The sequence below is a fragment of the Chanos chanos genome, chromosome 5 (assembly GCF_902362185.1).
Source record: "Chanos chanos chromosome 5, fChaCha1.1, whole genome shotgun sequence".
NCBI classification, from domain to species: Eukaryota; Metazoa; Chordata; class Actinopteri; order Gonorynchiformes; family Chanidae; genus Chanos; species Chanos chanos.
Genome location: NC_044499.1, coordinates 25,179,536 through 25,204,013, shown reverse-complemented (window position 1 = coordinate 25,204,013; position 24,478 = coordinate 25,179,536). Strand labels below are relative to the sequence as shown.

General features: G+C 41.8%; 5 protein-coding genes across 6 annotated transcripts; 2 read left to right on the top strand and 3 right to left on the bottom strand.

The window, feature by feature from the left end:
• Positions 1-1,543: 1,543 nt before the first annotated feature.
• LOC115812336 (phospholipid phosphatase 6-like) lies at positions 1,544-3,222 on the bottom strand. The gene is made up of 2 exons (XM_030774820.1): positions 2,784-3,222; positions 1,544-1,935 (listed from the first exon to the last, which is right to left on the bottom strand). Exons 1-2 carry the CDS (start codon positions 3,220-3,222, stop codon positions 1,544-1,546), a joined length of 831 nt encoding a protein of 276 aa, XP_030630680.1.
• A 568-nt stretch (positions 3,223-3,790) lies between these two features.
• LOC115812935 (peroxiredoxin-6-like) lies at positions 3,791-8,128 on the top strand. Its single transcript, XM_030775495.1, has 5 exons — positions 3,791-3,882; positions 5,304-5,460; positions 5,544-5,690; positions 7,334-7,480; positions 8,000-8,128. The coding sequence occupies exons 1-5, from the start codon at positions 3,791-3,793 to the stop codon at positions 8,126-8,128; spliced, it is 672 nt and encodes a 223-aa protein (XP_030631355.1).
• A 325-nt stretch (positions 8,129-8,453) lies between these two features.
• fggy (FGGY carbohydrate kinase domain containing) lies at positions 8,454-14,831 on the bottom strand. Of its 2 annotated transcripts, XM_030774067.1 has the most exons (16): positions 14,655-14,831; positions 14,301-14,522; positions 14,069-14,180; positions 13,639-13,790; positions 13,442-13,530; positions 12,771-12,886; positions 12,381-12,509; positions 12,054-12,157; positions 11,848-11,955; positions 11,405-11,466; positions 11,087-11,237; positions 10,720-10,794; positions 10,443-10,563; positions 10,202-10,296; positions 9,627-9,688; positions 8,454-9,387 (listed from the first exon to the last, which is right to left on the bottom strand). In XM_030774067.1, the coding sequence occupies exons 2-16, from the start codon at positions 14,499-14,501 to the stop codon at positions 9,309-9,311; spliced, it is 1,656 nt and encodes a 551-aa protein (XP_030629927.1). In that variant the 5' UTR covers positions 14,502-14,522; positions 14,655-14,831; the 3' UTR covers positions 8,454-9,308. The 2 variants fall into 2 exon arrangements, with proteins under 2 accessions (XP_030629927.1, XP_030629928.1); XM_030774068.1 differs by lacking the exon at positions 9,627-9,688.
• Positions 14,832-17,037: 2,206 nt separating this feature from the next.
• LOC115812074 (transcription factor AP-1) lies at positions 17,038-18,610 on the top strand. Its single transcript, XM_030774561.1, has one exon. The coding sequence runs from the start codon at positions 17,397-17,399 to the stop codon at positions 18,330-18,332; it is 936 nt and encodes a 311-aa protein (XP_030630421.1). The 5' UTR covers positions 17,038-17,396; the 3' UTR covers positions 18,333-18,610.
• A 737-nt stretch (positions 18,611-19,347) lies between these two features.
• tada1 (transcriptional adaptor 1) lies at positions 19,348-22,343 on the bottom strand. Its single transcript, XM_030775793.1, has 8 exons — positions 22,255-22,343; positions 21,759-21,850; positions 21,394-21,459; positions 21,196-21,293; positions 20,666-20,875; positions 20,080-20,231; positions 19,823-19,979; positions 19,348-19,652 (listed from the first exon to the last, which is right to left on the bottom strand). Exons 1-8 carry the CDS (start codon positions 22,326-22,328, stop codon positions 19,500-19,502), a joined length of 1,002 nt encoding a protein of 333 aa, XP_030631653.1. The 5' UTR covers positions 22,329-22,343; the 3' UTR covers positions 19,348-19,499.
• Between the last annotated feature and the right edge of the window lie 2,135 nt (positions 22,344-24,478).

Here is a 24,478-nt window from a genome sequence, read left to right as displayed (position 1 = left end):
CTAGGTTGTCATTGTTAGCTAACTCTGTTCAAACATATAGCTGTCGACTCAGAATCTGAAATTGGTGCAAGTGAACTGAATTGTGCAGTGTAAATCAGATGGGTTCTCCCAATGCAGGGACAACAGACCCTGCCTGAGAACATCAATACAGGTCGCTAAAGTTAGGCTTTGATGGATCAAGGTTGCCATCTAGAGTCATTTGACTGCCAGTGCAAGTAGCATATATCCTACCAAGCCATAATAAGAGAAGGGTACACAGCGTGTAGGCCCGGAAGAGTACACAGCCTTTGTCTCCACAGACAGGCTCGATTTAGGTAATCATGATTCTGCCGAGCATCTGGACTGGATCACTGGAAACGACCTGAAGTCCTGCAAGGGTAACAGTCCACTGGAAGAAGGTAGCTCTGTCTATCTCTGCCATACTACACCACCTTACTGGACTAATACATACATAAATACAGGTGATAACCTTGGACAGGATAGGATACTGTCCTTTCCACTTAACGGCCATATCCTGTCCTAAACTTGAGAAGGATAGGATACTGTTTTTCCACTAATGTGATACTGATTTGGCAAGCAAAAGAGAAAGTGGAAAACAGCTGAGGTCAATTTGGTATTTTGGATGTATTTTGTTTACAAGCAGAGACAATCTCATCCAGCTAAGATGGTACACCTCTCTGGCCAGGGGCAGTGAAGACATTATGGTAAAACTGGAAACCATCATATAACTGGAAACCATTATATAACTATGTATAACTATGACACAGGCCTCCAAACATCTCTCTCTCTTTTTAAGAACAAATTATTTTATTGTAGCCTGGAAGATGGATTTCCTGTAGATATCAAACAACTAAACAGGTTTAAGGGACTATGTTAAGCTAGAGTTAAACCTTTAGTATGCCAGATGTGTGAGTTATTGCCTTACTGTATATGCAAAATAAGACTGATCTTTTAGAATTGCTGGGGGAAGAGGTCAAAGGGAAAGGGCAATATGTTGGACTGACCAAATCTAATAAGACAAAAATAGACACCCATCTCAAACAAAGTCATATTTTTAATCAAACAAATAATCTCAGTACACAAAATGTTGGGTTTGATGGATAACACATAGATGCATAGCACGCTCATAAAAATTTCAGAAACAAATTATTATAACATAAATCGATATGATGATTTCGTGCAATCCAGTCAGACAACGACTGACAACAGCTTCTAGCCTCAACTGTTTGCTTAATGTTTCAGTAAAACTGTCCTTTTATGCTTAGTCCTCCATCCACTTTATCATAGCCACTTGGCCTTCAACTTCAAAGTCTTCACAAAACTACTTTTCTCAGTTATGAACTGAAAACCACATTTCTCAATTATGACCTCTTGATCTGTTCACATACCTACCATTACACATACCTGAACTGGGCTCTTAGTAATAATCAAGTATAGAAATATGCTACACCTAGACTTGCCTTTTTCTTTTGCAATGCTGCTTCTATCAGCATAGTCAAGGTTTCTCCAACAGTGTTTATTCAGTGTTATTGGCAACCACAGGTCATCCCCTCATTGCCTGGCTCTCTCCCATCACCGTATACAGTATGTCCTGGAGCCAGTCCAGGGGCACCCAGAACCTCTCCACCAGGCTGTACTGGCAATATCCTATGCACAGACCAAACACCATGCCCGTCACATTGTTCTGACCCAGTAGGACCCGGGACAGGCCTACCAGAGTGGCCCAGGACAGGACAAGGACACGGAGTGGGGCATCCACCACCAGGTGGGCCAGCAGGAAGCGGGCACACATGGTCGCTCGTGTGGCAAGGCCAGATGGGAGGGTGCAGCGATCCAGTGGGACAGTGGAAAAGTTGTCAGAGCGACTGGGAGCTGACCAGTAACGACATACCAGTGCTTTCACTATGCCAGCCAGAATTCGGTCTAGTGCTAACGCTGTGAGAGAGAGAGAGAGAGAGAGAGAGAGAGGAGAGAGAGGGGGGAGAAAAAAGGTTAAAGAAAGAAAGAAAGACAGACAGAAAGAAAGAAAGAGTCAGTACAATCAATGTATTAAATATAAAACATCCTTGTATTGCCAAGACAACAAAGCTGGGAAAAAGCTTTCCTGGGACAAATTTAACCTTGGTCAGAACTGAGAGGTTGTGAAGCCACACTAGCCTTCACAATATTTTGACAAGTCTGATCTCCTCTGCCAGCATCTCTCTTGTTCCCCATAGTGAACCTTTATTTAGGGGGGATGGTTCAAGCATTTTTTCCACTGATGTGACCCAAGGCCTTTGACACTGCAGCTGCTACTGGATGTTCACTGATGGGGGTAAAAATGGACACTGGCCGTAAGCCAGAGCCTGCTGCTGATCCACTCATTAAATGTGAGGGTAGGAAATAAGATGTGATGTGTTTGTGTATACGTGTGTGTGTGCATGTGTGCATAAAGTGAAATTAAGATTTAAAAAGATTAAACTTTTGCTCTAATATGTGGTATTTAACCACACACACAAACATACCAACACCCACACACACACACACGAACATATACACACAATGCAATGGAGGCATGTCAGTGGTCAGTTACTTAACCCTACAGGTGAAGGCTATTCATTGAAATCTAAACACCTTGCATCTCTAAAGATGAAAACAACTAGTCAAAGTAGGCGCTGAGACTAAAACAGACGGGAGAAAACACAGATGGAGAAGCAGACGGAGAAAGCCGGCAGAGAAACCAGGGATTTAACTAGTGTAATTTGTACATAATGTTCGGGGCAGAGTCGAAGGAACTAACTTACCCATCAGCAAATTTATCGAAACCTCCTGCTCCGCTGCTGTATTACTGACCAGAAAGAGGTACGCAGTACATGCCAGCCACGGTATACCGTGTCCTGTGAATTCAGTCAGCTTCACAAGTGGCCGTATGCTGCCTAATAACGAGCTCTCACAAGCGCACACTCCAAGCCGCCGAGAAAGCCATAAATCAATTGCCATTAAAGATCTCAGCGCAATTGTGAAAAATGACTGATTCCATCGTTTAGCATCGTCAGTTGGGATAGTTCCAAATGCCAAGGAGGCGACGTTAGAACAACTAGAGGCTCGGCGGCGCGACGGGCAATCGAACGTCCGAAATCTGGCTGCTGACCCAAAGTCAAATCTGCCACTGCCCGTTGAACCGCTGGCTCCAAATATGCTGCCGCTGCGACTTCCATTCCTTTTCGGTCTCGGTGACAGCATGTCAGCAGGTGATGCGGAGACAGTTTTAACTGTTGCGGGATATAAAACAAGGACAGTTGTACCTACTGCATTGATTAATCAAACTGGCCACACTTACTAGAGTCTGTTGAAAGTCATTTCTTCCAGCATTGCAACTGCTGCATCTTAATGTAGTTTTAAATGGTATACAATTAAGTTAGCGCTGCTGCAGACAGCTAAGGGAGTCAACCTTCGTCATGTGACGGAGCGGAAGGATCAAAGTAGAAACCCCCAGCTGAGGTCCCCTCAAATACCTCATTACTATGTACAGAGACGTATTAACAATCAGCAATCAGGTTCTTCAAATCTTTCTGAGAGACTAAAAGTATGCTATGGATAATGATAAAATACTTTTTTTAACGAAAGACAGAGATCTGTGGAGTGACATCAAATGTACAGTTCCAATGTGTCTTTCACTTTATTTTATATGGTCACTCTACATTTTTGAAAGGAAATCCTGTCATTGTGGTTTGGTGAAATTGCGCCGCCTTCGGTGGTTTTGATCTTAGTGCACTGGTGACATCAAAGGCACTCGCACCGAGCAGCAATAATGCCCGGACTACTGTTGGGGGATGAATTTCCCAATTTTGAGGCTGAAACTACCATCGGTAATATTAAATTGCACGACTTTCTTGGAGATAGGTAAGTGCCATATTAGAACAACGAGATTAGCCTACTGTTTGTAATTTTTGCACTGTTAGTTATGTTGCTTCTGTATCAGTTGGCAAGATGTTTGTTCATTCCGTAGCGAACTTGGACGGTGGAAATTTCACCTGTGATGCTCAGTATTTATGGCAGACTTCGATTCGTTACCAGCCAAACTATGTGTCCAAGCGAGAGGTTTAGTTGAGTTGTGCCCGTTATTACTGTTATGACTGCATTATACACTAGCCGAATCTAATGCCGTAAACTATTTTAACATTTACAGTAAGCCTATTTAAAATGCAACATTTGTCGTAATTACTATATAGGCCACAAGTGACCAAAGAATGAGAAAATGACAGTTCAGTTGATTTCAGGTATAGCCTGTTTCTTATTTTAATATAACGGTTGATTGTCGGTTGAACTTTGAAGTGGGCTGCCTCGTGTTACCTACTGTCACGCGAATTCATGATGTTACAGCGAAGTCAGGGCGGGTTTTACTTAAATCGTGCAAATCCTGACCCCAGTAAAATGCTGATCTCGTTAAATTAACATTAGAACACACAAATGTGGCAGAAGATTCAGTATGTGGAGCTGAGGGACTACAGCTGAGTTCTACAGGCAAACAATTTTCTGTAGTGAACAATGCTGTGAATACATCGTGTTTAGTCAAGAGATAAGATAAACGTCTTTAATATTCAAATCATAAACATACTAGTGTTTTATGGCAGTTGCATGATACAAGATGCAAACCACAATTCGTTTCACTGGTAAGTTTGAATAGTGGTTTGAATATTCAGATGAATACACCACGTCTGAGGGATCCCGGTGTTTTTCATTTGCATAGATGGCAAAAGTAAAAGCAGCAATACCGGTAATCAAATAATAGTTACTATAGATAAAATTAAAATATCTCTACTACAAATTATTCAAATAAGAGTAAAATAGTGACTCACTTACACTTTACAAAAACGGTTGTCAGTTTAAGTCTACTTACAGTACTTTTTTTTAGCAAGAGTACTTTTACTTTTGCCATCTCTGTTCAGTTGTGCAAGTCATTTCAAATATAAAATATGTTCATTTGCCAGAACTATGTAGGACTGCTGATGATAGCATAATCACTAAATTCATTGCCTCAGTCACACAGAAAAAGGCGACCTCTCGAAGAAAAGCCTATCGCGGCATTATCACATCACACAGCAAATGTGGTAGATTGTACAACTGTGACTGGGGTTTTTTTTTAAGACACTCTTTTCAGCTAAGAGCTTGCACAGCTTCATGTGTTGAACCACAAAAGAACCATGAGCAATACAACTCCGTTAAAATATACTTTATACAGATCCCGCTCAAGTTGCTTGCAGTTTAAAGCGACAAGGAAATGCTAAGATTTTCTTACTTTAGTCAGTCTTCTTGTCCAACAGCTGGGGCATTCTTTTTTCACATCCACGAGACTACACCCCAGTTTGTACCACAGAGCTTGGGCGCGCGGCTCAACTGAGCGTTGAGTTTCAAAAACGCAATGTGAAGATGCTTGCTTTGTCCATCGATACTGTGGAGACACACCATGGCTGGTGCAAGGTTGGTTAGGCCGTACGTTGATGTTTGCCATGATTCAGTTTTCTAACGCTTACCACAGACGGTGACAGCTAACTGTTTTGCAGGATATTCTGTCTTACAATAATGAGGACACTGATGCTGTGTTCCCCTACCCTATCATCGCGGATTACAAACGGGAGCTGGCCGTGAGCCTTGGCATGTTGGACCCAGATGAGAAGGACAAAGATGGCATGCCACTGACTGCCCGTTGTGTGAGTATAAGTTCTCGTGGCAACGTATGTAAAAACTGTATCCTCAGTACTGTAATTGGGTGATTCTTCAACCGTGGTAATTTTTGTGTTCCTGGGAGAAATAAGAAAAACAAAAAATATTTCTTAATTTTTATTTTTGTCATACTTACTTCACACCAAGAGGAACTTACAAAAAATAAATAATAGCTCAGTGATTAATTTTACTACATAATAAGAGGTCTTTTATGTATGGTTTTACCATATTGCCTTTGTCCATAAGCTGGACTTTGGACCTTCAACCCTGCTTTATTTTGAATTTAATATTAAAATAATGTCGAGTTCATATACAAATTAGACAATAATGTCTATTTTAATGAAATATATTATGTATTGGAATATTTGTTCACATTTTCTTGTATTTTTCATAAAAAGGGAACCCCTGTCCATTGGGTTCAGTCATTTCCACCACACTGTACAAAATAGAATACTGGGATCATGTTTTAGGGCTTGTATACTTGGTAACCACAGCAACAGCCACTCAACAGGGGAACACATGGCTTGAGAAAAGAGTGACCTCCAACTTTGAGTGATCTGAATTTTGAAAACTTAAAAAACAACGCCAAGACAGCAACTGCTTGGTGGTCAAATCATCTTTTTCAACTTTAGTTTTTGAATTGAAACAATGGTATTTTTCAAGTTGACTTTATTCACGTTTTCAAGGCAGCAGGTGAACTTAGGTTTCTAAGTTTATCCAACATGAAATGTTTTACTGTGAAATGTAAAAACAACTGGACAAGTTTCATTTAATATTGTATATTCTGTGTATATTTAATGCTAACTCTAAAGCTGACATTAGCAGGCTAACATATCATGAGATTTTAAAAGAAATATGACAAAATGTCATTTTGACAGCAGGAAACAATGATTTTCTCTTAACGTTAGAGTGAAAGATGTATTATTTAACAAAATTATCACAGTCACTATCAGGATGTGTTTCCACAGAATGGATACATAAACCATAGCAATCCATTTTATATCAAGAAAAATGTTGGATGCTAAATGCTAAGATTTTCCTGACCAAAATGGACCATAGTTTAAGAATTACCCAATTACGTCTGACTAAGGCTCACATCTGTCTTCCAGTTAAGTGTTAATAGAGCGACCCTCAGCTGTCTAATGTAATACAGTGTGGCTCCAGCTTCCCTCTGCACTCTAAAGTTATGACATGTGAATAGCATTGCCCTCTCTTCTGTGACTTCTCAGGAAACTTAATTTGACTTTGAAGTGGCTGCTTTATGAGAAGGCAGGCAGACGCTCACATATTTAGGTCAATGTGTCTTGGAAGGTGCTGACAGAGTCATCACCTCAGTAACCTGGCAGTATGTGTAGGCTGTTAGTTTGTCGCAGGGCAGATCAAAAAGTGTGTTTTACATGGTTTATAACTGTCGTTTACTGTTTGACTAGACCGAAAATTAATTAGGTAGATTGTTTAGTTTCAACAATGAGTAGGAGTTAGCACATGCATCACAGTGTTTCATGTTCTACTGTCTCTTTGTCACAAAAGGTTAAATTTGGTCTTGCAGGATGTGAGTCACTGCCGAGAAGCTGACAGCACTATCACTAAGCTCTGTCATGGTATTTAAGCTGATGTTCACCTTTTTCAGGTGTTTGTGATCGGCCCAGATAAGAGGTTGAAGCTATCGCTCCTGTATCCTGCCACAACTGGACGGAACTTTGATGAGATTCTGCGGGTTATCGACTCCTTGCAGCTGACCGCATTCAAACACGTGGCTACGCCAGTAGATTGGAAGGTGAGAACCCGCATTTTCCCTGAACTTACTGATATATTTTTTGCCCTTTTCCTAAACCTTCAGGTATATCTGACAGATACTAACAGTACGGTTAATGCGTGCTTACATTATGTTCTGAAAAAAAGATTTATTGGGTTACTTATTTGAGACTCGTTCTACCACGTTCATAAATCATGTGACATAAGTCATTATGTTCAGATCAGTAAACTTATAGTCTTTTACATTTGTCAGAGTTTGACTTTCTACCAGAGTTAGGCACTCTATCCTACTGGAGGGCCACATGGTATACAGCCTTTCTCTCCAACTGGACACCAACATTAATGTTTGGCTTATCAAGGTTCTGATGTGCATGTGTGTGTGATGTTTCATTATTTCTAAGTGTTAGACTGAGCTGTGTTAGACAGGGGCGGAGCAAATTCTTACAGGAGTTGGGCTTTCCCCACATAAGACACCTCATAACATGACAACCGTGTTCTCAACCCCATGCTGTCTGATGTTTTCTCTGTTACCTGTCTGAAGCCAGGGGAACGGGTCATGGTCCCACCGAACATACCGGAGGAAGAGGCCGCAAAACTCTTCCCAAACGGGGTGTACACTAAAGACTTGCCTTCTGGGAAGAAGTATCTGCGCTACACACCTCAGCCATAACATTTGACAGGAAAGCCTCTTCAAACTGGTTTTCACCTGACCAGAGCTCTGGAGACAGATTCAGAGGTAACCCAGATGACATTCAGGTCACCAGCTGCCAAACCAGAAGAGAATGATCCCTGTGTCTACACAGGCCTGGTATACTACCATGTTTCAGAAGGTCATGCCAAGTAAATCATCATTAAAAACAAACCTCCAACCTTACCAGACATACTACATTATTGTTGCTTGTTACATAAAGCTTTGAAGTTGCTGGGAAATTGTGGTGCCTTTGACTTTTGGTGCCTTTTGCAATTAAAACAATTCAAGCTACTCATACTCCCAGAAATACAGTTTAATGTGTCAAGTTCCCTTGTGTATTTAATATCTTCAATTTGCTGCACATCCCTGACAACTGAAAAAAAAAGGGTTACTCTCTCTCTTTTCTCTAAACACTGTGGAAATAGTAGTTAGAGCAATAAACATAATCTTACCGTAAAATTACTAACACAAACAGGTATCATGTATTGTAATGAAATCATTCACATTCTTTAAAACATTGTTGAACATGATCCAGAGTCTCTAACATAACTTTCATCTCCACAGAAGTGAGATGTATGTGAGAGATCCTGGTGGAAGTAGCAGGGGTTAAATCTGGCTGTGCTGTTCTGTCATTGGTGCTTGTTTACCATGAGAATTTTAATGTGGTTAGTGAGTGCTAGGAGAACTCCTGTTTGTCCAGCTGTGAGGGCTTCTGCTTTCCTGTCACCCAAACAAATGAAACATGACATTATAGTTCACTGCTCTCACTTGATCCGTCCTGCTGCCCCATAGTCAACTACAATTAGAATATGGAACAAAACGGAAAGGACAGATGAAAGAGAAAGAGGGGCGTGTGACTGTGAGGAAGAGATGAAAAGAGGAAGGAAAGGCAAAATATTCCTTCATTTGTTTGTTCGTTCATACATTTATATGACTCATTCATTTATTTGTATTATAGTCTCTCAAATCAAGTCTGTTCATTAACACTGCTGTGACTATACTTCATAATAATTTTTTCTCAAAAAAGAAATTTTCAAGATACTAATTTTGCAGTTTTTTAAGGAATCAAAATTGTTAAGGATTCATCACATTGCCTACAAAAGGATCAGTTGCAGGTAATTATAAGTGGTCTTCTTGAGAAATGTTGCGTGTGAAGCCGTCAATCTCGCATCAGGGCCACATACTCCCTCTGGTGGCCAAACAGATGAAGGAACACTTCATACTTTCTCCTGTAAAAGCTACAGAAACACACACACATCTGTAAGTGTCAACATTTCAAAATTTGAACTCTGGACAGTTTACCACATCTATAGTATGTATGGTAAGCAGTGTGATTTCGTGGTAAGCAGAGAAATCTAGAGGCAGTGTTCCTTGCTTGCAGCCTGTTGACTTTGCATCCAGGTATTCTCCTATAAGGCTCTTAACTGACTCTGAAAGGCACAATTCTCTTGTCAGTTCACATGTCAGTCTGTCTCACCTCTCTTGATCAAGGTTGGGCTGTACAACCTTTCCTATTTTGGTCATTTTCTCCATTGCCTCCTGTGAAATCGTGTTAGAAGATTTCAATATAAGACCACAGTAATCATAAATACCAAATGTAACCTGACTAAAAGAGTTACTCATACTCAAATGTTACTCACTGCCTTCTCTTGCCCCTAAAACAAGCTCAACTGATATGCTTGAAAAACACAGTCTATTTGTTTTCATTTAAAAAATATGCCTGCTTCAGGAAGGAGGAGAAAAAAAAACAGGAAAAAAAACAAACTATTACTCAGGTTCAGACCTGTAATGTCAGTCAGTTACAGATGCCCGGGGCTGAGTGAGTGAATGAACAGAGGATATTAATAGACGGTGACTGGATTTAGTTAACTCAGGCCTGTAGCTACATGGTACCATTCTAGTGTTTCTGGAATCTGTGTAACAGCAGGTCTAAGATCAGTTTTCCCCAACTCCTCTCATATTCCGCTCCATTAGGGGCTAATATCATAAACTCACCCCAGAACAGTGTAAGTGTTTTAAAAGGTGTCCCTGTGTGAATGTGCTGTAATGTACCTGTATGGAGCTGTAATCCAGAGACGCACGGGCACCCAGAATGGCAGCTCCCACCAGAACAGCCTCTCTCTCAGCTGGAAGGACCACTGGCAGTCCTGGAAAGGGGAAAAATTGCTCAACTTCAGCTTAAGCTTCTCCATGTAATGTTGATGCAGTAAGAGTTAACTCCAGTTAGTTGTCCAGTTGGAGTTCAGGAGGTAAGGGTCATAGCCCCTGACTGCCGTGAGCTTTGAGCACTCACCTGTTACATTGGCATGAATCTGCACAAACACAGAGTTCTTACTGAGCCCCCCACACAGGAAGAGAGTGCTGATGTCATGTCCTGTCTTCCTCATGCCATCCAGAATGTGTCTGGTACCGAGCTGTCACGGGGGAGGAGTCAAACAGAGAGACAGAGAGAGTTTAAAAACCACAAATGAATATTTAATATCATATGATAATATTAATTTATATTAATGTTTCATTCTCAGGTGTGAATGGTAAGGTTTGTGTTCAGTATAAAGTTATTTCAGACTCACAGCAAGAGCCTGCATTGTAGCCAGGTACAGCAGTGCCAGGTTATTCAGGGTTTGGGATAAAGTTAACCCTACAATCTGCAAAAAAAGAAAACAACCACACACATTTTCAACTCATCTAAGTTCAGAGAATTTTAATAAGATATTCACTGTAACTTAGCTCCAGATATGATGAGAGAATGATACCTGTACTGTGTCATATTGAATGTATAAAGTAATGATGGTTACTGCAGCTTTTATCATTTCAGTGATTTAAATAACTCTGACACACACTATCGTTCACTGCCTCCAAGCCTGCATTTCATTCTACTTTTAGCGCAGAATGCAGAGTCAGAGAGACCTAAAATGCCTAAAGCCAGCTTCCTCTCACCATGCCCTTCAGGGTCTGGTCAGCCAGTGGTGAACGATTGCCGTGGAAATCTGGCCACACGTGCAGGTTGGTGGTCAGCTGGTCCAGCTGCATCAGGTCTTTGGCCATCGAGTGTAGGTGTCGGTTCAAGACAGTGTAGATATTCTCCCCTCTGAAAAATATTTATCACAATGACGACAACAGTAGATGAGCTCAGCTGGCTATGAATGGACATATATATGTGACATTAGCCTTAACAGAAACCATAAAAGCATGAACAGATGATGATACTGTTTTTATATGCAGGGCGACACTGAAAAGAGGTCTGGATTCCCTGACCCTTTCTCTGAGAGCTCCTTTAACTGGGGGAATGCCGCATGCCCTTTCACCACATGGTCAATCTGCCAACAGAGAGAACTCATTGACCAAAATAAATATTAGGAAAGTTTAGGAAAGATACATTCAACACATCTCACATGATATATAATTACTACAGTGTACTCCATAGATCAGGTGCACTGTGCTCTGGTCCAGTGCATACCCTCAAATCCATCTAACTTACTAGTTATTCCCTGGCCTCACACACAATGTATACACAAAAACATCAAGAGCTCTAACCAGTGTGAATCAGAGTGACAGACTAAGACAGTCCACAGGGAAAGTGTGAGAGTCAGACAATCCAAAACTCTAAGCATTGCATCCATTCCAGTTTGAAGTGAACTGTGACAGCTCCAGCCGCTCACAGGACAGGACTGAACTGAACTAAACTGAAGTGAACTGACCAGCCGTCCTGTCGCACTCTGTCCTCCCTCATTAAGCCACAGACCAGGCACCATAGCAGAAAGGTAGGGCCCCCAGACACCTGGCACAAACAGAGGCTGCTGGTTTACCTGTACACACACACACACACACACACACACAGGGTAAATTCACTTATTGACATTCAGGTTTTTGGTCAGTTTGCAATTAGAGGGGAAATAAAACTCACAGCCATGTGACATGAAGATGTCCCACATATTATTGCCATGCGGGATGTGATTGGCTGATTTTCACAAGGTAGGTTGAACCCTTTCACATCTGCACCAATCACGCCTAAAAGGAAATGTGATGTAAAAGCACTGAAACCAGCTACAAGGGTAAATCAGATTACACAGTTTTATCAATAGATTATAATCCTTCATGTTTTTTTAGTACACACTGTTCAACAAATCAACCTGAATGAGACAAATAAAACACCTTACAATGATCACAGTGACAGAAGTATCCAGTGATCTACAGGAGGGATTTGCAGCTTTGTTGGCAGAGGGAATGTTACCTAGTCCTCCAGCGTGGGCATCAATTAGAGATGCCCCTACTGCAGTGCCCTTGTTCAGACCCAGCTCCTCTGCCGCCTCCTGCGTAAGCCCCTCCCCCACAGGGTTGCCTGGACAACAGGTCTGCTCACCTTTAGTCAAAGAGTCAAGATAAAGCTAAGGGTCAGGGCTTCCTCAGGAACCACCAACTTTCCCATTTTGTTTCTTCTGAGTGAGGAATATAAGAACATTAAGAAAGAACACAATGCCTGCGTCCTCTTAAAATCAATAAAACAAGAGGAAATCAGGGGTGGAGGATGGTCCTAATGGTCTCAAGAGTTGAGAATGTCATTGCCTGTACTCATACGAACCAGTCTGCCACCTGAATAGTGTCTCTGAAATGAGCCCAATACCTATTTTGGAATGTCTGTTCTCCACTAGGTCTTCCAGGCCAATGGCAGTCCAGAAGGTGTCGTCCCAGCCCTGTGGGGGACAGTACGTCCACTTACACACTACAGTGCATAAAGACCTGAGGGAGGACGAATAACACACACGCACACTTTAAGAGCACAGTCTCATGAATCAGCACTTCATCCAGGAATTGCCCCAGCCTTTATTTCCTCTCTAAATCAAAACCTCATTTTATTTTACAAGCCTGCACAGAGAGATGCCATTGAGGGGACTAAACTCAGTAATTCCTCAAGTGAAAGAAGATTTTGTTGTAGTTCTGAGCCTTGCAAAGATGTAGGTGCAAGAGATGTCATGTGAAGAATGTGCTCAATATTAGGTTGGGCTGGATTTGATCAGTTATGATTCAGAATTGGTTATGTTACTGTAGACAGAGATGGCAAAAGTAGAAGTACTTTTGCTAAAAAAAATTAGCAGAGTTAAAATATCCCACCTAGAACATACTTGAGCAAGAGTAAAATAGTCACTCACTTACAATTTACAAAAATGATTGTCAGTTTAACTTTACTTAGAGTACTTTTTTTTTTAGCGAGAGTACATTTGCTTTTAATTTTGCCACCTCTGATTGCAGAAAAACAAGACACAGAGGACTAGAGTAGATTAGGACTAGATTCACCTGGCTAAGGAACCAGTGGCTTTCCAGGACAGGAAGTCAGGTAGGTCCAAAAAGTGTGCTGCCTTTTTCCAACAGCTCTCCCAGAGGTTCTGCCCAAAGACAGCATGAAGACAAACTCAAAACCCCATTACACCCCACAAATGACACAATAAATGTTTTCAGTCTCACACACGGGCTAATACAGTCTGAGCCCTTGCCTCTTTGAGCCACAATAACTTTGGCGGCTGCATCTCTGGAGACATGACCCCTCCGACCCTCTGCAAGACCCTGTGGCCCAGTGCTGTGATGCGAGCAGCCTGTTCTGTGGCCCTGTGGTCCATCCACATCACCACGTTCCTCTCACTGACTCCTGATCCAGATCAACAGGAGAGGATGTAAAACCGCAAAACCACAATGTGACATGACTCTGAAGAAGCTTACTCTCTTTACCCTCAGTTACACAGAACGTAATACTGACCAGACAGCTAGGAGCAGTATCACTACAACTGTTTTATACCACTTCACATGGACAGGCTGGAGAAATCACTAATGGCAAGTGACAGGCCAAGGGTGCTATTTAAAATAGCCTGCACTGCGGCTAGAGTGTGACACATTGGCCAGGTAGGGGGAAACTGAGGTGTCTCTCACCATCTTCATTGACAGCTACTGGCTGAAAGCTTTGATCCAGAACAACCAGGGAGCACGTGGCATCAAAACCAATGCCCCGAACTTGATCACTCTTGATGTCCTGAGTCACCTTCTGCAAGAGCCAGAACAATGGATGTCAGAAACATTTTACAGTGTAGAGAAGGATCCGTCCAGTCACTTCAGTGACTGCAACTTTTAGTGAGCTCTAATCTGTCTAAAGTTTGCCACTCACCCGCACACAGATGCAACACTTGTTCCAGATGTCCGAGGAGGACTGGACGTAATGGTCTGGGTGTGGCTCCCATATCTGAATGGGCTCCTCTGCAGTGGTCTTCACGCGGCCGTCCCAGGTGACCAAGGCTGCACGCACACTGGAGGTGCCCACATCAACCCCAATGTAATGCCATTCTTCAAATGATATGCTTTTTGCCATTTAGCCAGCAAGTCTAAAAGGCTGCACAAAAATTAAATGGGGAATTCAAGCTGAGCAGATTGCTCCGCTGAAATCAATCACACTAAATATCGCAATGTGAACTAGAGTTGAACAGAACATACAATTAGCATGCTACAGTTTCGCTACTAATACCTCAAGACAACGCACTCGCAATGCTCCACACAAATCGGGCTGGGGAGGCTCGCAAATCAGTTAAAAGTTGAAGCAACTGGCAAATGCAGCGTTTTATAATAATACTTCCTTAATGTGGGAATCAGTTCATTGATCACAATGTCAAGCACTACCACAACCTGAGGCGGACTAGACGAAGTGCTGTACATTTTTCCTAACCTACATCTGTAGGGCAAAGTACATCGACTCGGGGTCAAACTCCGCCTTGGATCATGCGCTGAGCAGCTCGAGCGTTGATTCAGGTGGAGAGGTGAACATGCAGCTGACTGCAGCATGCCCAAGAACGTTACATTTCATTGCACGAGTCTCTCCATTTAACATGCAAGATGAAAATGAGCGATAAACAGAAATAACTAACGCTAATTTCGATCCAACTGAAAGACTCTAACCAACTAACTAACTAAGCTACTGTATTGCCGACCCCGATGTTTCGAACTCTGGCATCTCAGACAGCGTTGAAATGATATCATTTACCACCCACCGTCAACTAAACGACATCAGATATAACACCATACTGGACATCTGTATGTAGTATTCAGTCAACTCGGCAAAATTCCTATGGAGCTTGGATTACGGATACCTAGCATGACCAAAATGTACGAAAACGAATACATCGGGCTAACCATTAATAACTTTCGGTTACAGAGAAGTAATCTGCTTTAACGGTGTAAAAGCGTGTGCCTTTCTCCTTTAAATCAGTGGCAAGCGCTCCCTAACACTGAATGTCCAGTGTGAAATCAGCGAATTTGTTTCCCAAATGTACTAACATACATATCTGTAGCCTCCACATAGCATTCGCCAGAAAACTATGTGAATCCCGCAAAAAGCCTCAGTGGTCTGTCATTCTCCTCTGTCAATCCGTGCAATATACCTCTGATAACACCAGGTAGTAAATTCAGAGCCACCAAAAACAAAAGAATGTGCTTTGCTCCTTACCAACGTCAACAATAAAAACCTCTGAAATTATTGTTATCAACAAGTTTGCAACTATGGGGCTACAAAGAGTTGTGTGCAATACCCCTTTGTAAACCAATCGCTACGAAAAGACCGGTCACAGAACACCTACAGCAAGGACTGCATGTTTCTTAAATTTCGGACCAGTCTGACCTACATACAAATGTAATTTAGCCTACAAATTCTGTTTACTTACTCCCTCCAAACAGGGACCTCGATGACAACTATGGGTTATCTGTACAGGCAGGATGGTTTCATAACAGGGGGTGTTAAATTAATACTGGGTGATATGCATGTGAAGTGACGGCCAGAACATCGGGATCAAGGGCTTTACATCACTGTGGTACAGGCCGTGGGTCAGACGGGTCAAAGAGGTCGCACCTGCTGTCACATTCGCAATCCATATACAGCGAAACGGAGTGCAAACGTTTTGCTTATCTTAAAGCATAGGTTGGTTACGTGTGAGATCGCTGTCCAACGACTTCTTTTCCTTCCCATGTAAGTGTGAACTGTATTCATCAGAGGACTACGCATGCGGGCCTACTGTCATTATTGACAGTCGATGCTGCAACAGAAAAAAACAAACTTGCTCAAACATGCCAAACTTGAATTCAGAGTTTATGTGCCAAATACCTCTAAATGTTTGTTGCTTTGCAGCCACGGCAACGACGCGATGAGCACGTTCTCTTGAGGCCGCCATTAGATGGCCCGGTTCGTTTGCAGCTGTTTTCAGCGGAGTCAAGAAGAATCAAGAAAAAATGAGTTTATTGGTCGCCTATATAATATCTTGGCCGTAGAACAAAGTGAAAATTTGTCATGGGTTATACTTGAACAAGAGTACGAAGATAACAGTTACAACAACAATAATAGTATTAATAATAACAACTCGTGCATTTCATAGTGGTACTAACATCATCTTTACTTTAGTTTTGAAATGTAAACAATCTCACAATTTAACATGTTAGTTAACTAGTCCAGAGAACTGGCTAAGGAAAAAAAATCAGACGTCTGCTGTGATTAACTACAGTGGTGGACTCAGTGTGGTGAAAACCGTGTTAGAGTTTATAATTACACGAATTTACATAACATTAATCAAAATCCGCGAGAGGCAGAGAGTAAATCCCCCACAGAAACTGTCCGGTGACAAAAGTCTTTATAAAATATTCAGCGGGTACGGGGAGATTTAGCAACAATACGTAATCCCGAAGTGCACTGCTGTGTACACATTACCTAATCCCATGAAACATTGCGAAGTTACGCCCATCGAAGTTCTTCGGACCAATGAAACTTCTCTAATATGACATCACTGTTATTTTCAGTCCAAAGACAGCACAGTGTTTTATAAAGTTTGTTTCCACAGTGAAACAGTTGGACTCTTCATTCGCATCGAGTTAGAATAGCTGTCATCGTACTTACACAGCAAGATAAAGTTTTTTTGGGGGAGGGTTTTTGTTTACTTGGGCCGCAAGAGAATACTCCACGTAGGAGTTTATCACACAATCACTTGACATACAGCGATGGTCAGTCACAAATCAAAAAAACTTGGGCTTTACCGATTTATCCAGACCATCGCACCAACACGAGAGGAAGTCCAGTCAAAAGGGTGATTGAAAAACTTCTTTCGCGGATATATACAAAGTAAGCGTCGAACTGCCCTCGGAAAAATTCAAAAGTTATCGCACGTCTGTGATTTAAAAGTCTGCGTGTTGAGATAGCAAGAGAAGTCTAGCAGTATACGAGTCCATTAAAATGGAGGCTACATTTTATGACGAATCGTTGAGTGGAGCCAACTCTCAGAACGAGAAGGCCTGTGGGAATGGGAACAAAACCATGAAGCGAAACATGACACTGAATCTCAACGACCCAACCAAGAATTTAAAACCACAGTTCCTCGATATATTAACATCTCCCGATGTTAATTTGCTGAAACTGGCCTCCCCGGAACTGGAACGACTGATTATTCAGTCCAGCAATGGGTTCATACCCACTACTCCAACTCCAACACAGTTTCTTTGTCCCAAAAACGTGACTGACGAACAAGAGGGCTTTGCCGAGGGGTTCGTTAAAGCACTTGCGGAGTTACATTATCAACAACAAACGCCCAATGTCAATCCCACGGCACAAGGAGTAACTTCTAATGACATGACGCCTAGCGTCTCTGAAACGGGCAACGCACCCTACAGCAGCAGTGTGCGCACTGAACCTGCGGGCTACACAAACTTTGGATCACTGAACAGAGCCCTGAGCACCATAGCAGGATCCAACTACGGGGACACGAATCCTGCTACGAACTACGGGGCATTACCTTTGCAGAACCCGACAAACGCGCAACAACCATGCCTACATCCTCGGCTGCGGACTTTAAAAGAAGAGCCTCAGAGAGTGCCCGACATTAACGGCGAGACACCTCCTTTGTCACCCATCGACATGGAGAGTCAGGAGAGAATTAAAGCCGAGAGAAAGCGAATGAGAAATCGCGTGGCCGCGTCTAAATGTAGGAAGAGGAAGCTGGAGAGGCTGGCGAGACTGGAAGAAAAGGTGAAAACTCTGAAAACTCAGAACACGGAGCTGTGCACCGCCGCTAATGTGCTGCGAGATGAAGTGGCGCAGCTCAAACAGAAGGTTATGGATCACGTCAACAGTGGGTGCCATCTTATGTTTACCCAGCAGATGAAAGGTTTCTGAGCTTTTAAAGACCAGAGTGTGGTGCTTAGGACAAAGAAATAATGGACTCAGTTTCAGAGACCGTCTAGACGATGTCTTCGCTTTCAATGCCCAAAGTCGTCTAGATTTTAAATATCTTTTGTCTGTAATATACTACTTATGAAAGAGCCCGATTTCTAACTTAGGTTACTGCATATCTTGCCACGTCGTAAAATTGACAGCAGTTTTGTATGTAAATAACATGGTATGGGAACCTGTTTCGTTTGAGTATCTATTTATTGTTTCTAGCTTTAAAGTTTGTGTGTGTATATATATATATATATATATATATATATATAGTGCTCAACTAGCCTTAAAAACACTGAACAAACTGTTAACTTTGACACAAATAAAAAGTTTGTCTTAAATCACTTTGACTTGATAGTCATGTTAATATTTTGCTATTCCTACGAAACTCCAAAACACGGTCTCAGTCTTTAAAATGAGCTCTAACCAAGAACGAATGTTAGGGTTAATTTGTATTCCTGTACAGAACATATCCCTCCCAGCCTAATTGCTGTCAGTGTTACTTACGTGAGAAATATGGCATATGAGAAATTATAAAGTCCAGTTTCCTATGGTGATTTTTTTTTTTTATTAGAACTGAGAGACTCGGGCATTAAATGCCTTTAACCTTGATCTGGCTTCATTGTAAACTCTTTGCCATAATGCCAACTGAATTTGTCTTTCTATGGTGTACTCTGTCCTCTAATGGTAGAACATGGTACTGCAACACTGCCAACTACTAACTACTTTGTTTCAGGCCACAAATGATTAAAGACCAAAGCATTCACTTCCATGGAATATCAGTTGTCAAACAATTGTGTTCAGTTTTTTTCTCCTTGTTTATTTTAAGCTTTTAACATGTATTATATAAAAAACAATCTGGAAAGAAAATACAGAAATATATTTACAAAAACCCACATCTTCTGACTATGGATATGGTTCCCATGCTAAACTGCCAACATGGCAAAACATGGTAATCTTACAGACCACTCCTCACAGACCACTGAACATCTGTGGTCTTAACAACAGCGGAGAGACAGGACTCCCCGCTATCTGGGGAGATGATGACAGTGCATTTGGCTTCTCAGGTGGACCATTAACAGTCTATCTGTTCCACCTCATCTCCTTTGCCTCAGCTGTCTCTCAGCTGACCAGGAGACCCTCCTTGGCGGCCAAGCGCTGGCGGTGGATGTGGTCTTGCTCCAGCTCCTCGTGGCTGGGATGCCAAAGCCGTGCCAGGACGCGTTCCATGTTCAGGGCATACATGGTATGGGAGGGCATCACCCTGCGATGGACCTGAATGACAACCAATCACAGTTAATGACCAGGTGAGTGCCACTCTGAGAAAAGGGAAAAATATTTGATGGAACATGGCTTGGCCACATGGATGCTATGGGCACGTAAACAACTCTCATTGCTGAGTCTCTTAATCTGCACCATAAATGAAGTAAGAGCCTCTCTCTTACCTGCAGTGCTTCTAGAAGGTCAAACATGTTAATGGGTGGCAAGGCGGTGGGGACAGTGTCACCTGAGCAAGCCAGTAGGAGAGCTGCCTGCTGCTCTGCCTCATCTGGAGACACCTGAGGAGGCGGGCCAGCAGGGAGAGAGGCACTGGGGGCAGGGCTAAATCAGAAGGTGAATTACAAAAAACAATAATTGAGTAAAAGGCCTATTTATACTGCTAGTTTTGAACACTGTTCTGCACTGACACAGTGGAACTTACTATTCCGTCACGGTGTGGTAAGCTGCCACACTGTTCTTCAGGTAAGGCTGGGGCGTGACATCACTACCAAAAGCATATGGAAAGTGTCCATCACGCAGACGATAGGCTTTTCGCCGGGACACCACAGCTGTAATGACATCCTTCAAGTGGACCTGAAGAAGAAGCAGAAAAGAGTGCTTAAAGGAAACAAGTCATTGTTATGCTACAGCAAAACAGAAACATGAACATATCCTTGCGCTTGATGCAAAGTGTATGTCACTTTTGACTTGTCAGGATCTAACATAAAAGGCAGTTTGAACAGAAGGCTGCAACATCACAGACATGTTTAGTTTGCAGCTGTAAGGGGTAGTCTGACCTGAGTAGTGTCTTGAATAGTGTTTGTCATATACTTTCCTACTGATGGTAAAGTCAGCCAGACCATGTCCACATGCACATCTTATCCAGCAGCACAAAATCCCAAAGAAACCCTCTCAAATACATGTACAATCATCAGGACAAACAGTACAGATCACCCTGACTGTTCATTAGCACTGCTCCAATGCATCTACGCCCCTTTCCCTGGCTACACTATCATTCAGTCACACACCTCCACTGCACAGGCCATAGTGCTGACAGCATCCTCTGTGACATTGTCCAGGCCCAGTTCAAAGGCAGTGACCATCATGCGTGCCTCCAGCTGGCCCCGTGTGGGTAGCAGCATGGTATGAGCGCTCAGTCGAAGCTCCTCCTCCTCCGAGCCTTCCCTCGGACTGAAGGGCTGAGCTGCACTCAGGGGGTTCTGGGGCTGAAAACGATGCTGAGAGGAGAGTATGACAAATTACAACCTCCTTGTGACCCATCAGGTTGTTCAGTGTCAAGAGATCCCCGTAATGACAAGAGGCTTCTGACTCTGTCTCTGTGGTGAATCTCAACAATCTGATGAAAATATTCTATCATGAACCTGATTAGTGGCAGAAAGCTTCAGTAAGACATGCAATTCAGGAATTCATCCAATACGTGAAATATAAAGGGGTTCTGAAAGATAAGGGTGGGAACCAGTGTTTTGTAATTTGGTCTACTACATTCAAATTCACAACAAAGCCCAGCAACAACAACAACAATGACAAAAATGCTCACGTCAAATTTCTGACGAACAGAGGAGAACTTCTTTTTCCCTTTGGGCTTCCCTGGTTTAGAAGCAGAACCACTGGCCCACTGCAGAGAGCCTGCACCCTCTGTGAGGTACCAACAAAGAAAGAGTGAAAGAGAATCAGTGATCAGATTAATCCCCCGTTTGAGGGCCCAACATCTTTTCAAATAATTTGTCAATTTTACCTGGCGTTGAAACAATGATCTGGCACCGTGTGAGAATAGCCAAAAGAAAGTCATTGTGAACATGAACTGGGGAAGAAAACATTAAAATATGAATATTTTGAGCGGTTCGGTATCAAAAGCAGTTAAACTTCACACACACTGAACTTAACTAGGACTCTGAAAATGCGATAGAAGCGGTCATGTGAACTGCATTCGCGGGTAAATTTATATTAATCCGCGAGATAGCTTACAAACAAACAGATTTATAATACAGAGACAAAGCAGTTGCACTGAATAAGAGATTCATTCGAGAGCGTCTGGTTGGGTAATTTTATCGTTATTGAATCAAACAATGGTTTAAGAGGATATGTTTTCGCTCATTTTACCGTTGTCTTGAGCCAGAAGACGACGAGCCTCAATATCGAATTCCTCTTTACTTATCTTCTGTTTAAACCAGAGTTTCAAATTTGCCCAATAACTGCAAAGGAGAAAAAACAACACATGCAGCATTTTTAACAGCGTGAGACGGTAGATAACTTGGTGACGTATGATTAAAGTTGGACGGTGTTTGGCAGACCTAGCGTCAATAGTAGTAGCAATGGGTTAGCTAGATAGCTACATTAGCTAAACGCTTTCTGCAAACACGAGTAAAATACACCCAAAGTAATGACTTATTACGAAAGTTAACCCAGTTGTCAAGGAACTGAAATACTAGTAGTTAAAAAAAGGTAAAAAAAAAAAAAAATCTAGCTAGCACAGTTGCAATTGCAAAATGATCTCCCGGCAAACAGCATAAGCAAGCGTGCCTATTCGACAGACTACTCTAAGTGAACCCTGTCAACAGAGAAGCGGTATCCTCAGTGTAACACAGTGAATACATACTGTTTTACATTATCACCGATAGCATCAGTTAAATTTTTCTTAGCTATTTCAAGCTCGCTAGAATGGGATGCCATAGCGACGTCCAGCCACGGCACCATAGAGTTACAAACAAGAAGAATGACCAGATGTGACGTAATTCATTTGCTTATACTGACAGATTGTGGCGCCACCAACAAATGGCGGCCATGGCCTGGAAATGCATTAAGTCCTATTCAAAAGTCCATTCCCCCGAATATCAGCATGGATGATATAACAGTCTCTTTCTAAGCTGTAATAGAACACTTTAATGTCTTCAGTCGACACAGTCGCTAAAAAAAGAACAATGAAAATGCTTGTCGCAAAATAATAATAATAATAACAACACCAGTTGTTAATACATATAAACTATTTTTATATGCATCGTGGTTATATTTGTATGAATTGAAATGACAGAAATGTGACTTAGTCCACTGAGGATGAAATATGACACATGGATAAGTCTTCCTCATTTAATACTTATTGTGGAGAGTACTGACCAAAACAAAAAAGTTGCGGCCATGCAGAAGGAAAGAGCTAACATGGGTTAATATCTATTCTCAGATACAGATTGAGACAGAGGTATGTCAAAAACATAAACATATTAATTGCAAAGATGATTAATCCAGCAACAATAGTCATATAGCAACATATCAGGTAATTAGGCAGACAAAAGTTATACGGCCAGTCAGGATGGTTTTAAGTTAATCATATTCAGAGTTAGGTGTGTTAAGCTGAGTAACACGTGTAGCATTATAGCTGCATGGGGAAATGTGATGAACATTTGTCATTCTCCATCAGTCCCCATACTCTACACAAGGGGCTTTTCATACCAGTTTGAACCAGTTCTGACAATGACATACTCATTCCCAATAGAGAGAATGTCTGATCACCTTAGCTTTGGGCCCTGAGAAATAAGCTGTGGTCAGTGGAAATTTACAAGACACAGCATGAAGGTAGAACACATACAGAGAGAGAGAGAGAGAAAGAGAGAAATACAGAACAAAATGTATTCTTACATATAACCTCCAGTCCATCAGTCTGTGTGAATCATTACACAAAGACAAATAACTTTAATGTCAGTAAGTAAGCATGGCATTACAAAGCCCTTGATACTCTACAGGGGAACCAATGTGTCTTCAGAGGACAGTGCGTAGCATACGAACAGTGATTTTCACTATTTTCCAATTTCTATTGATTTTGCTTCCATATAGAGATCTGAACTAAAAAGGTATATGAAGAATGCATAACACATGAATTCATAGAAAAAAAAAGGGTGAATCATTTACAACAGCATAGGCAATGCGACATCCAAACAAAATCACATTCACAATATTGAAGTAACAAGTTAGTGTTCTCCACACAATTTTTCCATCATCTCCTTGCCTTGTTCTTGTTCTCTATCACAGTGTGTAGTCTATGGCCGTGCAGATTGCTGGGTAGACTGATCTGGGTCAGAAACAGACCAAAGCTGAGCCAGCGTTTTTCCCCTCTGAGCTGCAGTCCAAAAAAAATCCACTTGAAAATCTTTCCTAAATTGAAGAGACAACATGAAACAAAGTCTTTGGAAAAGAACATTGACTACTGGTGAATATCATCCATAAGAATTGTAAACAATAAGCAAAATAATGTATTACACTGGACTAAACTGCTTGGGTATTTTATGTTGACATTGCAAATGTTTGTGGAGTACAGCATTTGGGGTGAGAGAGGTTAACTTTGTTTATTTATTTACTTACTTACTTATTTATTTATGGGCTGCTTTGATACTGTCACCCTGTCACTGTCTGTGTATTTGTACAATGTGTAAGTATGGTACTTTCTATAGTTCAGACGAGTAACAGCAAGTGTTTGGTAACCATGGGAAACTGTTTGAAAGTTTGAACATTGCTAAGGGGTAAAGGATGTGTGACCCCAGTTTTTCTGCCAGCCTTACTGTGGCGAAGAGGCAGAGTTTTGCTGTGATTACAGTGGATTTCTGTCCTGTAAACAGAAAATGCACCCTGGTCTACTCAGGCCTGTGTAACAAACAGTCTACATCACATTAATCTGTGTGTCCCAGTGTCCTTTTTGGGGATTAACAGACATAAGAGACCTGCTGATAATTGATTAAAACCGTTTTGAAGGGCAGGAGATGTGCTTCTCCCCTCGTCATGCATCTTCATCATTGTAATTTACTGGCAGACTGGATTGAGGATTATCATCGTAT

What these genes read in the sequence shown, in the direction of transcription:
- LOC115812935 (XM_030775495.1), top strand. Translation starts at nt 3,791, where the DNA reads ATGCCCGGACTACTGTTGGGGGATGAATTTCCCAATTTTGAGGCTGAA. An exon ending in CACGACTTTCTTGGAGATAG is followed by an intron (nt 3,883 to 5,303) that starts GTAAGTGCCATA and finishes CTTGTCCAACAG; the next exon opens with CTGGGGCATTCTTTTTTCAC. An exon ending in CTACGCCAGTAGATTGGAAG is followed by an intron (nt 7,481 to 7,999) that starts GTGAGAACCCGC and finishes ACCTGTCTGAAG; the next exon opens with CCAGGGGAACGGGTCATGGT.
- fggy (XM_030774067.1), bottom strand. Translation starts at nt 14,501, where the DNA reads ATGGCAAAAAGCATATCATTTGAAGAATGGCATTACATTGGGGTTGAT. An exon ending in AGTAGCTGTCAATGAAGATG is followed by an intron (nt 13,791 to 14,068) that starts GTGAGAGACACC and finishes GATCTGGATCAG; the next exon opens with GAGTCAGTGAGAGGAACGTG. An exon ending in CATCTTCATGTCACATGGCT is followed by an intron (nt 11,956 to 12,053) that starts GTGAGTTTTATT and finishes GTGTGTGTACAG; the next exon opens with GTAAACCAGCAGCCTCTGTT.
- tada1 (XM_030775793.1), bottom strand. Translation starts at nt 22,328, where the DNA reads ATGGCATCCCATTCTAGCGAGCTTGAAATAGCTAAGAAAAATTTAACT. An exon ending in CTGTTCGTCAGAAATTTGAC is followed by an intron (nt 20,876 to 21,195) that starts GTGAGCATTTTT and finishes CTCTCCTCTCAG; the next exon opens with CATCGTTTTCAGCCCCAGAA. An exon ending in ACCTTCTAGAAGCACTGCAG is followed by an intron (nt 19,653 to 19,822) that starts GTAAGAGAGAGG and finishes GTTGTCATTCAG; the next exon opens with GTCCATCGCAGGGTGATGCC.
- LOC115812074 (XM_030774561.1), top strand. Translation starts at nt 17,397, where the DNA reads ATGGAGGCTACATTTTATGACGAATCGTTGAGTGGAGCCAACTCTCAG.
- LOC115812336 (XM_030774820.1), bottom strand. Translation starts at nt 3,222, where the DNA reads ATGCTGTCACCGAGACCGAAAAGGAATGGAAGTCGCAGCGGCAGCATA. An exon ending in TTCGATAAATTTGCTGATGG is followed by an intron (nt 1,936 to 2,783) that starts GTAAGTTAGTTC and finishes TCTCTCTCACAG; the next exon opens with CGTTAGCACTAGACCGAATT.